The 14,650-nt window shown below is 36.8% G+C and overlaps 3 protein-coding genes and 1 long non-coding RNA gene across 7 annotated transcripts in view; 3 read left to right on the forward strand and 1 right to left on the reverse strand.

The window, feature by feature from the left end:
- LOC111461213 (ELMO domain-containing protein A-like) overlaps nucleotides 1–3,694 on the forward strand; it is a 6,599-nt gene extending 2,905 nt beyond the window's left edge. For 2 of the 3 annotated variants that reach the window (XM_023104726.1, XM_023104725.1), the window contains exons 3-9: nucleotides 513–581; nucleotides 725–840; nucleotides 947–1,001; nucleotides 1,285–1,405; nucleotides 1,511–1,558; nucleotides 1,812–1,906; nucleotides 3,243–3,694. In XM_023104726.1, coding sequence (XP_022960494.1) covers nucleotides 513–581; nucleotides 725–840; nucleotides 947–1,001; nucleotides 1,285–1,405; nucleotides 1,511–1,558; nucleotides 1,812–1,906; nucleotides 3,243–3,344 — 606 coding nt within the window. In that variant the 3' untranslated portion in view covers nucleotides 3,345–3,694. The remainder of the gene's footprint in view (nucleotides 1–512; nucleotides 582–724; nucleotides 841–946; nucleotides 1,002–1,284; nucleotides 1,406–1,510; nucleotides 1,559–1,811; nucleotides 1,907–3,242) is intronic. The other variant, XM_023104724.1, reaches the window with a different exon arrangement.
- Nucleotides 3,695–6,687: 2,993 nt separating this feature from the next.
- Nucleotides 6,688–7,292, forward strand: LOC111460715 (ethylene-responsive transcription factor ERF039-like). The gene has a single exon (XM_023103964.1). The coding sequence runs from the start codon at nucleotides 6,701–6,703 to the stop codon at nucleotides 7,283–7,285; it is 585 nt and encodes a 194-aa protein (XP_022959732.1). The 5' UTR covers nucleotides 6,688–6,700; the 3' UTR covers nucleotides 7,286–7,292.
- Nucleotides 7,293–9,970: 2,678 nt separating this feature from the next.
- On the forward strand, nucleotides 9,971–10,698 carry LOC111460717. The gene is made up of 2 exons (XR_002713461.1): nucleotides 9,971–10,355; nucleotides 10,528–10,698. It is a non-coding gene; the product is annotated as an uncharacterized LOC111460717 (long non-coding RNA).
- On the reverse strand, nucleotides 10,573–14,591 carry LOC111460714 (RGG repeats nuclear RNA binding protein A-like). Of its 2 annotated transcripts, XR_002713460.1 has the most exons (8): nucleotides 14,184–14,591; nucleotides 13,703–13,988; nucleotides 13,547–13,612; nucleotides 13,282–13,414; nucleotides 12,867–13,022; nucleotides 12,692–12,748; nucleotides 10,761–11,064; nucleotides 10,573–10,663 (listed from the first exon to the last, which is right to left on the reverse strand). XR_002713460.1 is itself a non-coding variant. In XM_023103963.1 (7 exons), exons 1-7 carry the CDS (start codon nucleotides 14,374–14,376, stop codon nucleotides 10,876–10,878), a joined length of 1,080 nt encoding a protein of 359 aa, XP_022959731.1. In that variant the 5' UTR covers nucleotides 14,377–14,591; the 3' UTR covers nucleotides 10,573–10,875. The 2 variants fall into 2 exon arrangements, 1 of the variants encoding a protein (XP_022959731.1); XM_023103963.1 differs by having other exon boundaries at nucleotides 10,573–11,064.
- Between the last annotated feature and the right edge of the window lie 59 nt (nucleotides 14,592–14,650).

The raw sequence follows: 14,650 nt of genomic DNA on the forward strand, positions 1-14,650 counted from the left end.
GGGGGGGGGGGGGGGGGGGGGGGGGGGGGGGGGGGGGGGGGGGGGGGGGGGGGGGGGGGGGGGGGGGGGGGGGGGGGGGGGGGGGGGGGGGGGGGGGGGGGGGGGGGGGGGGGGGGGGGGGGGGGGGGGGGGGGGACTTAGTAAGAGGGAGATATGGAGATGAGGGGTGACTTGGATAGTGAACGAGGTTTGGTTTGGTGGTGCAAGGGTGGTTTAGAGAGTGAAAAAGGAGACAAGGTCGAGGGCTTGGGTGGCTAAAAGCAAAACAAGGAAAAATAAACTGAAGAATTTTTCTTGCTAAAGAAATTATTATCTTAAATAGTAGCAATAAGTACCAGGTAAGTAGAATCTTGAGAAAATTTAAACTCCTTACTAGAAGAGAACAAATTGTATTAAGAAGTTGTCGCATGCAGAGCTTTACTTTTGTTCTTCTTCTTAAGATCATTTTTTATTAACTGTTTTAGTTAGAATTTGTATCTCAAAATCATAGCACATGTTGGTTCTTTTACTAGGAGGAATGCTTGCAGACGCTGCAGAACCGCATAGATATTGCCTATGATAATTCAATCCCTGAGCACCAGGTTTGTTATCTACACAACGTTTTTTGTCCTTCTATAAGATGTAAAAAAATGTAGGGAGATTATGTGTGTGTGTCTTGTGGAGGGAGAATTTGAGACTATTTTGTTTAGTTTTTCTCCTTTATGATGATTTGGACTCTTAATAGGAGGCTCTAAGGGCTCTATGGAATGTGGCATTCCCAGAGGAAGAACTTCGTGGTTTGATATCTGAGCAGTGGAAGGAAATGGGCTGGCAAGGAAAGGATCCATCAACAGATTTTAGGTAATCAGATTTACGTCGTTGCTTCATACTTGACATGAATAGCTCTTATAATTTATTACCAACGTTATTGCTGTGTTAACTCTTATTAATTGGGTTTTATCTCTAGGGGTGGTGGTTTTATTTCATTGGAGAACTTATTGTTCTTTGCCAGGAATTTCCCGGTATGAAACTTTTTTTTTACCTTGCTTTAAACTTCTTTGAGCCTTGATTAGTTTCCTTTTGGGGAAAAAAAAAAGGCTTAAAAACAAGGTTATTAAATGGAAATCAAACATACTGATTTTGACAGAGGAACCCAGATTATTATTACTTCATGAGTGTATGCATGTGAATATTTTACAAAAAAGAAAAAAAAAAGATATTAATGTGGTCGGTTTATGCATAAACAACGCATTTATGCTTCTAGTTGCTGTTTTTTAACACTAAAGTTTCTGGACATCATTACAGAAGTCGTTCCAGGATCTCCTTCGAAAGCAAGTAGGAGATCGGTCTTTATGGGAATACCCATTTGCTGTAGCTGGGGTGAACATCACATTCATGCTTATTCAAATGCTTGATCTTGAAGCAGGTTTGCTATCTATATTAATCAATCTATTCAACGGAAAAATAGTGTTCTTTTATTCAGAAATCTAGGGTCCTAACTTGTGGAAATGCCATGAAATGATATTTTCAGTCAAGCCACGGACACTTGTGGGAGCAACATTCTTGAAGTTTCTTGCAGGTATGTGCAACCACCTTATTGAATGTATGAATAAATATTTTATGAAAATCATGCTTATTAAGTGAGCTATTTTCCTGCTTGTGATTTCTGCGTTACAAACATACTTTACAATTGGGTATAGGAAATCTTCTTAGATGATTTCATAATATCATGTAGAATTTTACATGTGGAACAAGCATCTCTCTTCTTTTTTTTTTTTTTTTTTTTTAAATTTTTATATTTGCTAATCCAAGTTTTGCCCTTTTCCTGACAGAAAACGATTCGGCATTTGACCTCCTTTATTGTATCACGTTCAAACTAATGGATCGTGAATGGCTTGCCATGCATGCATCATATATGGACTTCAATGTATGTAGTCTCAACTCAATTTTTTCTTGAAATTGTCAAATTTATTGACTTAACATCTAAACTGGCTATACTGTTTTATATGCACTCACTAGTCATACCGAGCTATGAAAATACATTGAATCAAGATCCTTTCGAACTTTGGGTTAAGACTCTTCGAATCAAATTAAGACCTGTCTTAATGCATTCAACTTTGCCACTCCTTCCCATATAAATGTTGGGCATTGTGATCCGTGTAAACATACTGTTAGGCCACCATTGATAGCATTTTATCAAAGGAAGGGCAAGAAAGACAATTTAGCCTCGACCAGTTAGTTATTGGTCAGTTATGTGGGAGTGAGTGTCGGGTGTGCAAAGGGATATCTGCTGTGTAAGGGGGTTATAAAGTGCATTTTGGTTTTAGCTAGTGGCATTTAGCTTTTCATTCGATTCTTTTTCATTTTTAGTCTTTTGGTTAATTGTCTAAAAGAGGATATGGAACTTGTATTGATCTTTGATTTCCAATCGATAGTTCCCCTAACCTTACAAATTGGTATCAAAGCAACTCGTCCAAGGGAGATTTGGAAAGATGAATCAAAAGAGGATTGAAGAAAAAGGATTGGAGTAGACAAGGAAATAGTGGAATTAAAATTAGAAATCATATTCAAGGGAAGGTGATGGGGTTTCCTGCAATCGAGGAGTCTTTGACGACACTCATGGCCCCTGCGCAAGCATGACATGCACAAATCAAGAAATGGTCCAAATTTTTTAAAGAGGACAATATTGGCCAGTGATGGGCTTGAGCTATTACAAATGGTATTAGAGCCAGACATCAGACAGTGTGCGAGCGAGGATGTTGGACTCCTAAGGGGGGTCAGAGAGGAGAACAAAACATTGCTTATAAGGGTGTGGAAACCTCTTCTTAGTAGACACATATTAAAACCTTGAGGGGAAGTCCAGGAGAGAAAGTCCAAAGAGGACAATATCTGCGAGTGGTGGACTTAGACTAGAGTTGTGGAAAGCTTGAGAAAAGAATTTTCCAACGGCCGGATTAAGTTCAATAAGGTCGAAATGCCGGTGTTAGGAGGAAAGGTCCTTGTCCGTGGCTTGTTTGAGCAGACAGGTTGTTCATTCTAGGCTTAAGTTGTCTGAGAGGGAAGGAAAGGAACTTATATTACCTTGGGGCAAACTTATACTTCCTTACACACAATTCAATGTTAAATTTTAAATTTAGGCCCGGCTAATGTCTAAATTTGAGCATACCTTAAATGCTCAAGACATTATATTTGTCCTAAACCTCAATATTTCAGTTTTTACTCTTACCACGACTGACGTTTCATGATTTTCCTCTCTTTTGTAGACTGTAATGAAAGCGACACGACGACAATTGGAAAAAGAGCTACTAATGGAGGATATTTCAAGGCTCGAAGAACTACCTTCATACGACCTTCTCGATCAATAGTTCGTTTACCGACCAAACACCTCATTTTCTAATGGAAAATAGCTTGTGGTATCGTCTTCAATAGCTTTTAACTAGATAGAGGTTTCTTTTTTTTTTTGTACATGATTATTCTCCAATCTTCCCATTGTCAAGCGGCTTGCTCTTTTGACTAAGTAGTGTACACCATCCATTCCACTTCTCTCTCTCTTTTTTTTTTTTCCTTCTTTGTTGTGGTTTACTTTCTCTTTGTTTCTTCTCAGAATTTTCGGTTGAGACTTATTTTACAAATAAGTTTGATGAATGAGCTGTTAATTTCTTACACTTCATGCGACTTGTGATTGTGAACCTACATCATAATGATCTTTTGTTTTGTTTTGTTTTGTTTTGTTTTGTTATGGGATCTAAACTATATGAGATTTAATGTTGTTCTTCGATTATTATTATGGTTGATCTTATGAACTTCGAAATGTCGAGAAAATCGACAAAAGCCTAACTTCGCATCAGAGTTTTATGAACTTTGGATTGAGGATTTTAGGAAAGAGGATTTTAGGAGGAGTTAGAATGAAAACCAATGTGCAAAATAATGAATGATTTACCTGATAGATTCTGAAGCCTATTTTAGACGCATGGCATTTTCAATGTCAGTACAGGACATTAGTGGGCCCATGGATAGCCAAGGCTCAAGCCCAATAATAAAGTAGTAGGAAAAGGAATTTTGTTTGGACCATAAGGGCTAGGGCCATGTGAGCCTAGCTGCCATTTGACTTTAACCTCAACTTGTGAGCCCACCTAAAGCAGCAGCCTGGTGATCAGTCACCTTGTTTAATTTTCAAGAAAATGAAGGGCCTCCATACCAAAAATAAAAAATAAAAAAACGTGTGGATAATGTATTAATAAGATCCAAAAAAAAAAATGAATGAAATTTCCGAACTTTTTTTTTTTTTTGTTCGGGGTTCATATTTAAAAATTTGCAAATAGCTGATATCAACATCAGATTTTACAAACATAGAAAGATCGACATGTAAAAAATTTTATACATTGCTTGTATCGAAATGATAGGCTAGACTACATAAATAAGGCCTTGGATCGAAGGGAATAGTTTGTATCTCGAAGATTGATAAAAGAGAATGTGTCTAGCATGAGGACTGAAGAGAATAAGCTTACTCAAGGAAACCCGATTTAATTATGTTAGGTTAGAGATGTTATAAATGATAATTATAAAATATATATATATATATATTTTTCTCATTAGTCTATGTCTTGTTCTTTGTGGTCACATGTGATAGTGAGAAGGTACAAGATTCATGTTACTTTGTCTATTAAAGTTTTTAGGTTCTTACGATTGTTATAAACTTAGGACATGTTCATGTGATGTTATGGGTAAAGAGAAGCATTGTTTGTGAACATGATTATAGTCATTGCTCGTGACCTAAATGCATAATTGGATGGATAAAATAATTAGTTACCCACGAAAAATATTTGTGAAAATTTTATAAATAAAAAAAATGGTTCCACTACTCTTTTAGTCCGATTCTTAAAGTGTTAATTAATGGTTAGATAATCACTTCTTGATGAACTAAGATTTCAGCTACATGCTCCGTTTCTGTTGTTAATTATTTACTAATTCCATATTAAGAATCTAAGTTCTGATTTTGGGCGCATATAAATGATCAATGGTTTATACGACTTGGATCATAGGCTTACAAATTAATTTGTAGGTTAGAATATGAAGCAAGATAATCTTAATTCCGGGCATGTCACGAGTTAGCAATCCATTAAAGTTTACTGTATACGTATATCTAACCTCATACAGGAGCTACTACAGAAAGGATACATTGAGATTACATTGTTTTTTTTTTCTTTTAACCGTTTTCGAGGCGATGCTAGTCAATTTGTACATCTCGGAAAGAGGGGCCACTGTCCTAAGGTCCTCAACGACAAGCTCGTCTTCCCTTACGTATGAATCACACATGTGAAGTCCATTAAACGATAAGTTAACACCAATTATATAGGGAGAGAAAGTAATTAGAATTGGTTTGTTGTTATATGCTTAGAATAATATATAGTAAGATGTGAAGAAATATTAAAAGAAGAGAAAAAAAACATGAAGACAGTGATGTGGCAGAGACAGGTTGGGATATAAATAGTGTCAAGTTGAGGAAGACATAACCACATAGCTTTGGATACTCTATTCATATCATATTCTTTTTCTTCAATTACATTACTTTTATTATTATTTAAAAAATAAAAAAAAAACTTAAAGAGCCTTCTCGACCATCCAAATTTACCATCTGATGGGCCTCGACATTTTCGGGTAACATGGTTATGTTACCTACTTCTCGCTTCTTAAAAGTGAAACTATCCCTACAAACCAACAATATATCCAGATTCGGCACCTGATGACCCCGACATTCTCGGGCAACAATGACCATGTTACCTACTGCTCGCTTCTTAAAAGTGAAAACTATTCCTATAAACTGATGATATATCCAGATTTGGCACCTGATGACCCCAACATTCTCGGGCAACAATGACCATGTTACCTACTCCTTGCTTCTTAAGAGTGAAAACTATCCCTACAAACCGACGATATATCCAGATTCGGCACCTAATGACCTCGACCTTCTCGGGCAACAACGACCATGTTACCTACCCCTCGCTTCTTACGAGTGAAAACTATCCCTACAAACCAACACGAGTCCTTCGAACATACTTCACTTTCACTCACATGCATCTTAGTCACTCAACATAGAATTACTCCAAGCAAATCACGCTTAACCATAGGGTTCTTACGATTGAGCCACCGAAAAAGAAGGTACACACACTATCAGTACAGTTAGTAACTTTCCTTTCCTACAAGTCTTTCTTAATCATCCTATCTTCAAGATCGCTCTCATTCGGATATAGTCTCGGGTCATTCACGTACCCTTACTTTACTCGGATGTCACAATTAAACTTATGAATTTTACAAAACAGGCAAAAATGTCAATTAATCTCTTATATTGATATCAAATCTATAGACATTTAAAATTATATCGGACTCTAAAAGCAATATCGTCTAATAAAATCAACGAGTAATTAATGAATAAGACAAGGTCAAAATATAAACTATGGTAATATTATTATTATTATTATTATTATTATTATATTATTATAATTATTACGTAGAGTATCCACATGGGAAACAAAGCAGCTGCTGAACTGTAATCTACCTTATATATGCCCTATTATACCCTACCCCACAAATAAATATTCCACGTCATTTCCCCATAAAAATAAAAATAAAAAAATCAACCAAAATTAATTTTAATTAATTAAATAAATAAATAAAAGGCCAAGCACAACTCACCATTCGCTCTCTCACTCCATTTTCTACGATGAACACAAACTCCCACCATTCTCAACCCACCACCACCTCCTCCGCCTCTTCTTCCGCCTCTTCCTCCGGCGAGAACGGCCGAAAGAGGCCGAGGGGTACGACGATGAGCAACATAGAGAGCGAGAGCGAATCGAGCCACTCAACGAGGAAGTACAGAGGGGTTCGTCGGAGAGCGTGGGGAAAATGGGTGTCCGAAATAAGGGAGCCAAGGAAGAAATCAAGGATATGGCTCGGTACATACTCGACCGCGGAGATGGCGGCACGAGCACACGACGCGGCGGCTCTTGCCATCAAAGGCTGTGGTGCATTCCTCAACTTCCCTGAACTCAAACACCAACTCCCCCGCCCTGCCTCCCTCTCCGCCAAGGACATCCAGGCCGCCGCCGCAGACGCAGCCACCCTCAAACCACCAATGGCGGAGGAGGAGGAGGAGGAGGAAGAGACGTGGTTTGATTTGCCGGATCTTGTGGTCGGAGGGAGTGATGGGCTGCTGCTGGCCGGCTATGATTCGCCGTGGCAGTTCGGTGGAGATCAACAACATTCATGGCATTGGGACTCTTATTCTCATACTATTCTTCCTTGACTATTATTTTTAGGGTTTTTTTTTTCTTTTTTCGTTTATTATTATTATTATATTGGAAATTTCTTTGTTTTTTCTTTTTCTTTTTCTCATTATTATTTTTTCTTTTTTGGGTTTTTTTTTAATTATTATTTTTATATATAAAGTTGGTGAGAAATAAGAAAAACAAGTATACTTTATTTATTTATATATAAATATTCTATCAAAATCTTCCTAGAATAAATGGTGTTTGTTATAAATTAGTAAAATAAATATTATAAAATAATAATTAGGTATATTTTTATTTTCAGTGACTCAATTAAAAAAATTGAATTCAAAATTTAAATGGGTTTCGCTTACAGCAATCTTAAGTTCAGTGTGTTTGACGAACACGACTCTCCACAATGGTATGATATTGTCTACTTTGAGCATAAGCTCTCATGGTTTTGCTTTAGGATTCCCCAAAAAGCCTTGTACTAATAGAGAGAGTATTCTTTGATTATAAACTCATGATCATTCCTTAAATTAGCCGACGTGGGACTTTCATCTAACATAGTGACCTTCTATAAACTTATCTAAGAGATGTGTGTAACATGATCAGACCATTCGGTGTCGATCTCAATTTCAAATTCAAGATTGAATCTTTGACTTTGGGACCTGGGTAATGTTTGACTTAACCAATGTTCCAAATTCTCGAGATTCAAACCTTTCAGATCTAACTAAAAAAAATACATTACAAATAGGTAGCATTTAGTGAGAGTTTTATTTATTTTATTGTTCGTAAATCAAAATCAGAAATCTTACGTGTAACCCAATTTTTCAAGATCCAGATCAATCGGGCTCGTTACTACATGCATACTAATGTGAATAAAAAACGAAAAACATAAAATTTTATACCTTAAATATTTATTAAAGAAAAATCCAATCGCAAACGACCAACCATTTTATACTCAAACAAAAAGGCGATTACTAGATCATATATGTTCATATCGTGTAGGGCATAACAAGTCACAGTTAAATCAATAAACTTAATTTTATGATATTTTTCGAGATCGATTAACGTAAAATATTTAATTTGATGACATAGATTGGAACAATAGAGTGAAAGGCAAGCTATTACACATTAATATTCTTTTTTAACTTTTCCTTTATTTTCTCAACTTTCTTTCCTTTTCATTACTTTTCTTGTCTTCTTTTCTCTTCACAAAAAGATTCCTCGAGAACAAATTAAATGCCCATCAATACACTAATCTAAATATAATAATGTCTTCATAAAACCTTTAATTAAAATGTATTATAGATTTCTTTCTTCTTTTTTACCATGAGAATGATGATATATTGATTTGATGAAAAAGACACGCTTTCTAGCTGTCCAAGTTTTCGAGCGTGTTCGCTTTCATCCATTATGTATCGTCATCGCTCTCAGGGTTTCATGGAACAAGTTTCTACACTCTTATAAGAAATTCTCTCAAACCAATGTGGGATCTTACAATCCAATCTTACAATCCACTCCTCGAGGGAGTGAGTGTCATCGCTGACACTCCATGGTGTCTGGTTCTTATACCATGTGTGACACCTCAAGATATCATCGCTAGCAGATATTGTCCGTTTTGGCTCGTTATGTATTGTTGTCAACCTCACGGTTTCATGACACACCTTAATAAGGAATCTCTCCAACCAATGTGAGATCTCACAATCCCACCCCCATAGGAGGCTAACGTTCTCGCTGGCACATCACCCGATATCTGACTCTAATACTATTTGTAACAGCTCAAGATCACCGCTAGTAGATATTGTCCACTTTAACTCCTTATGTATTGTGGTTAGTTTCACAATTCCCACCGCTAGCCGATATTATTCACTTTAGCTCGTTACGTATAATCATCAACCTTACGATTTTAAAATGCGTCTATTAACAAGAGGTTTTCACACCCCTATAAGAAATGTTTTATTTCCTTCTCTAACTAATGTGAGATCTCACACGTTTAATCTAAAAATAAAAAACGACAATTGAAAAAATTTAATACATAAACGATAAAATTGAAAATTTTAAAAGAATAGGAGAAAGCTATTGTGGAATATTGTATTTCTTTTGTAACCCAACTTTTTCTTTTGTCCCCCATTTTCTATAAGATGGGACGATCCCCTAATTATATGTTGTGATTTTTAAAGGGAAAACAAATTAAAGGAGAAAAGTAAACGCATTACCATCTCAAATTCAAAAAAGAAAAATGGTAAAATAAATGTGACAAAATAGAGTGAAAGGGAAAAGAAAGCTACACGCAAACGAGTTGCATACTTGACCAATACGAGTCATTGTATGAGTTAAGGGTGTACATTGAATCTAACGAACAGACAACCCGAACCGACTCAACTCAAATTATCTTAGCGGAAGGAGGAGGGAGAGAAACAAAGGGAAGAGAGAGAGAAAGGAGAGAAATATATTTCACCTTTAGTGTTAGCCAAAGAATGCTCTGATACCAAATGATAAGCACCAACCATTACTGTATTTTGCAAAGCTAGAAGTTCTTCTAGGATCCTTGCAAAATTTTACAAATAAAGCTAACTTAACAAAGTAAAGATATTTCACCTCTTGAGCCGGCCAAAAAACGTCAACCAAATGCTCTGATACCAAATGATAAACATCAACTAGCTTTTGAAACCTCTTGAATCTTCTTTACACTACTTGTAATCAATCTTTCGAATACATGCAAAGGATTAGTAGTTTGATTCATATCATTTCTCATCTTAAGCTTTCATATTATCTAACAATTTCTAAATGGTTGTGGCAGCCAAAACCAACACAAGCTCAAAATCCGTGTCTTTGGAAAATTTGCCAGAGGTCTCCCAACATATAATTGTTTTAAGCAAAACATGCTTAATCTTAGACTTCCAATGATTGAACCACCAAAATGAAAGGTACACCTTGTTAATATAGATAATAACTCTCAATTTTTAGAGTCTTTCTTAGTCGTACACCTTATTAGTATAGGTAGTAACTCTCAATTCTTTTAAATCTTTCTGAGCTATTCTATTCTCAGAATCGCTCTCATTCGAATATGATCTCAGTTCATTCATCTACCCCATTACTCAGGTAAGACAAAGTCGTCCATGGCCAGACAAGGTTACTCTTTTAGTAGGTTCAACATTCAGTGGCTCCCCATCTGGTACAACTTTTTGGTTAGCTTATCCCTAATAGTGTTGGAGCATCATCCCATTTTTAACTCCGAACCCATGGACTGTTTTCTTAATCAAATATTTACCAGAAGCATGAAATGAAGAGCAAGAAAATCATACCACCAACAGCAAGAAAATCGAATTCCCAGAAGCATGAAATGAAGAGCAACAAATGAAAAACAACTGCCCTTTGCTCAGTCCAACACATGTGGGAAGAAGCGCATGCTGTGAGGGCAGGAAAAAAAAAGAGTCGTCAAATATATAATTTGATCTGACAAACAGTCTGCTGAAAACAAAAATACAAGACTTTCACAATTTACACCTAAACAAATAGAACTTAAAAGATCATTTTGATACAGGAGAGACTAAGATTATTTAAGTCAATTTCCTGCCCCAGATCAAAAACACAGTTTCAAGGCAAATTTTATTGAGAAGTTTCACTTAGCCCCTAAGGTTGGGAACTGCCCAGGGTCCTCGATGGATGGGGTTGCAACATTGATTGTCGAGTTGCCACTGTATCCTCCTCCTCCTCCCCTTGAACCTCGGCCACGGCCCCTTCCCCGGCCACCAGGGGCATAGTGTCGCTCCCCTTCCGCAGGCTTCAAGAACTCGTTAATGCTCAAAAACTAAAAGCACCAAAACAAAATAAATATCAGTAATTTAAACCTTTTACAAGGTCTATTTCCAATTTGCATAGACCCATTTCCTACAACTACCAAAATGTATAATGTACAATTAAAACAGAAATATATTCCAATTTTCAGAGTTGTGAAGGGAAAAGCAGAATTTGGTGTTTTTTCTGTAGACTAACTGACGTAAATGGCCAAAAGAATGTTCCAGCGAAAGCAAAATAAATCACCTCTACTCTAAAGGGACCAATTAGAAGTTAGAACCACAGCCTTGTGCATACTATATTTGTTAGAAATATAGAGTAATCAAACTAAAGATTGATTGATTTCAATATAAAGTTGGTATATTTCCCCGATGAAGATGAAATTGTAAAAGTCAAAAAAAAAAAAAAAAGATCTTTAAAGCTCAATTGTATAACGTACTTATTTTCCTCTGATAATTGTTCTCTAAAATTATGAAAAGCAAAGTTATATTCGAGTTCCCCTATCACACGATCATAGCTCAAGAGTTATGTCGTGTGTAACTCCTAGTCAATACAAACCTCCACCCATAATGTTCTAAAATAAAGTAGTCAGTTGAATTAGATTCAATTAAATACTAAATTTTATAAAGATCCAATAAAGAGCATCCTAGTAAAGCATTTTATCAGATAGATCCAGTAAAGAGCAACCTAGTAAAGAACATCTAATTACTAAATCTACTTGTTCTTTAGTGTTAGATAGATCCAACAAAGAGCATCCTAGAAAAAAAAAAAAAAAATCATGGCTGAACATCAACGTCAAATTGTGAGGTTAGCCTATGATGAACACAAAGCATACTCCCCTACGCATGCACATTTGAGATGTAAACGGGCCTATGTCCCACTGCGAAATTGACATCACAGAAAAATTTAAATAGTACTGTTGGCTGGAGATGGGTTTGTGCTTAATGGGAAGAGTGCTGAAAAGACAAATATAATTGTCACAATCTGGCACCTTTTTTTACAAGAAAAAAGACTCAAACTTTATGCCTAAAAAGTAAAAGATCCAAAAGACAGCCATAATTTTGTCCTCAATTTTGTCCTCGCTAGAAGAAGTGTTTGTGGTGGAGACAAACAACAAAGCTAAAATGTCAGTTCTCACTATCTCGTTTTTTACCTTTCCTTTCCTTGTTTACTGTTTTATGCACCTCTTTTTCTTTGTTTACTGTTTAAATCATCTAAACATGTTTAGAAGAAAAACAGGCTTGTAGGTTCTAGAGTAGCGTTATTTTTCCATCTACTGGGGACAAGGCAAAATTTTTTGTTTGCCATCTTTATTTCTCCGTTTCGAGGATGACCTTCGATTATTAATTCATGAAAACTAAGGTATAGTGATGGATAGTTCAGATTCTCCCTTTTTCTTGTAATATATTTCTTTGCATAGGACTTCTTATATAATATTGTTATTATATAACTTCAATATTATCAAGTTCAAAATGAGACTTGCATCTCATCTCACTTCAAAACTTGCAACTTGCCTCCCTATGAAACATTTAATGGCCTATGATTTTTAAGACTGCCCTATGATTTTTAAGATTTTGCCGTACATTTAACTGAAGTAACATTTAATGGCCAAGAAATCTTCTAAGATGAGGTAGCAATACCTTCTTTGTTCTCTCCTCTTTCTCAGCAATTTCTTTTCGCTTATCCTTCTCAGATCCCTACAAGTGGAATAACAAACGAAGATGATACGGCCAAGTCCAACTTTGTAGAACCAAGAGGACAAGGTTCATCAGATCCACAGATAATAAACTTCGAAAGAGCACTAAGTAGGAGTACCAATTTAATAAATATGTCGTTGTTCTCCTTCTTGCATGAAAGTTGTTGCATGGATGCAAATTCTTTAGGATCTACCTTCCTTTCCTCAGTTTTTAGTGTCAGAAGAGCCTTCCTTTTCTCCTCAAGCAACTTTTCATACTCCTCCAGAGTCATTTCCTGCATCAGGAAAAAAGCATAAATTAGATTCAAAATCAAGTCATACATTACAACAGAGTTCAGAATCCAAGCATACCAAGATCATTTGCAACTCTTACATGTATCAATTTTATGAAACTAGAAGTAAAGTGATAAAGCCTATTCAATTTGATATGCAAGCAAAAATACAAGTGTCTCTTCAATCACAAGACAATAAAGGACAAATGAAATAGTAGGGTCAAATTCAAGGGAAACGTACTAAAAAACTGAACATACTAACCTTGTCTTCTGGTTCTGTTTCCTCTGGTTCTTTAGCAGAGTTCTCTGCGTTGACACCTCCGGCATCATCCTCTTGAACAGGCTTCTCATCACCCATGTTCTTTTCCATTTCATTAACAGCTTCCTCAGCAGCCCTAGACGTAAGACAATAAGCTTAAGGTACAACTCGTTGTTGACGAGAGAAAAATAACCCCATTAACATACACGAGATAATAAGATAAGCATAAGAATCCAACCCCCCTTCCAAGGTATACACATGTACTTACTCAGCAAATTCTTCAGTTGGCCTTCCCCAATTACCACGACCAGATCCTTCACGTTTAAATTCATTTCTAGGCATAGAATCCAAACGAAAGCATCAAAAAAGTGTAGAATCTACAGCAGGGGTGTGTAAAATTAACTTTTAAAGAACAGACTCTTACCCATGGCCAGTTCCACTGTGGCGCTCGAATACTCTACGAGGGCGTTCCCCATCAGTAGCCTCTCCATTATTGAAATCACCACGACGGCCACCACGGCCACGAGGCCCAGCATATCCACGCCTTTCAGTTGTCTTTCCCGTCTCTCCATCTTCAGCTGCACTGCTGCTCTCATTATTGAAAGAGCCACGATTGAAGCCAGAGCCTTCACGGCCTCGCCCATAACCACGTCCTCCACCTCGTCCACTCCCACGACCTCCGCGACTGCTTTCATTCCTTGCTTCTCTTACTACTCATAGTAAGAAAAATATTATCTCAATCACTATGTATAATTCATACCAATTGAAACTCATAAGCAGTTTATAGATAGAAATGTAGTAACTAATCACAAGTTGTTCAACTTGCAAATCAATCACCCAAAAGCATTGGAAAAAAAGATCTATATTCGAAATTAAACCAGAAATTTAGAAACGAAGCATCTCACCAGCCTGTGCAGGAGGTAGAGGCTTTGAAGGAAGACTAGCAGCCTTGTTCTGCTGAGCACCCAAAGCCGCCGGTTTGGTCTGGGCAGGACCTTTCTTAGGCGGCGCCGCCACCACCTTCTTAGCCGCAATTAGCTGCGACGGGTCCTCGGCGTCATCGTCCCCCAACAAATCAAATGGATTAACGGTCGCCATTTCCAAACTAAATCGAAACCAAATACCCCAAAGAAAAAAAAAAAAAAAAGTCTCAAAAACAGGGAATTCCACTCGAACAAAGGCGACCAGAAGACCCTATCTTAATAAGAGCGCCATGAATCAAAGAATCGTAAGAACAAGGGATCTGTGGGAAAGCAGGAGAATTGGATAGAGGAAAAGGAAAAACCCTAGCCGCAAAAAAAGAGTAACCGATTGACCTAAATTCTTCCATTTATTCGCGTCATTCGAACTTATTTGGTAATTTTACAAATTT

This window comes from Cucurbita moschata, unplaced genomic scaffold, assembly GCF_002738365.1.
Source record: "Cucurbita moschata cultivar Rifu unplaced genomic scaffold, Cmos_1.0 Cmo_Scf00024, whole genome shotgun sequence".
NCBI classification, from domain to species: domain Eukaryota; kingdom Viridiplantae; phylum Streptophyta; class Magnoliopsida; order Cucurbitales; family Cucurbitaceae; genus Cucurbita; species Cucurbita moschata.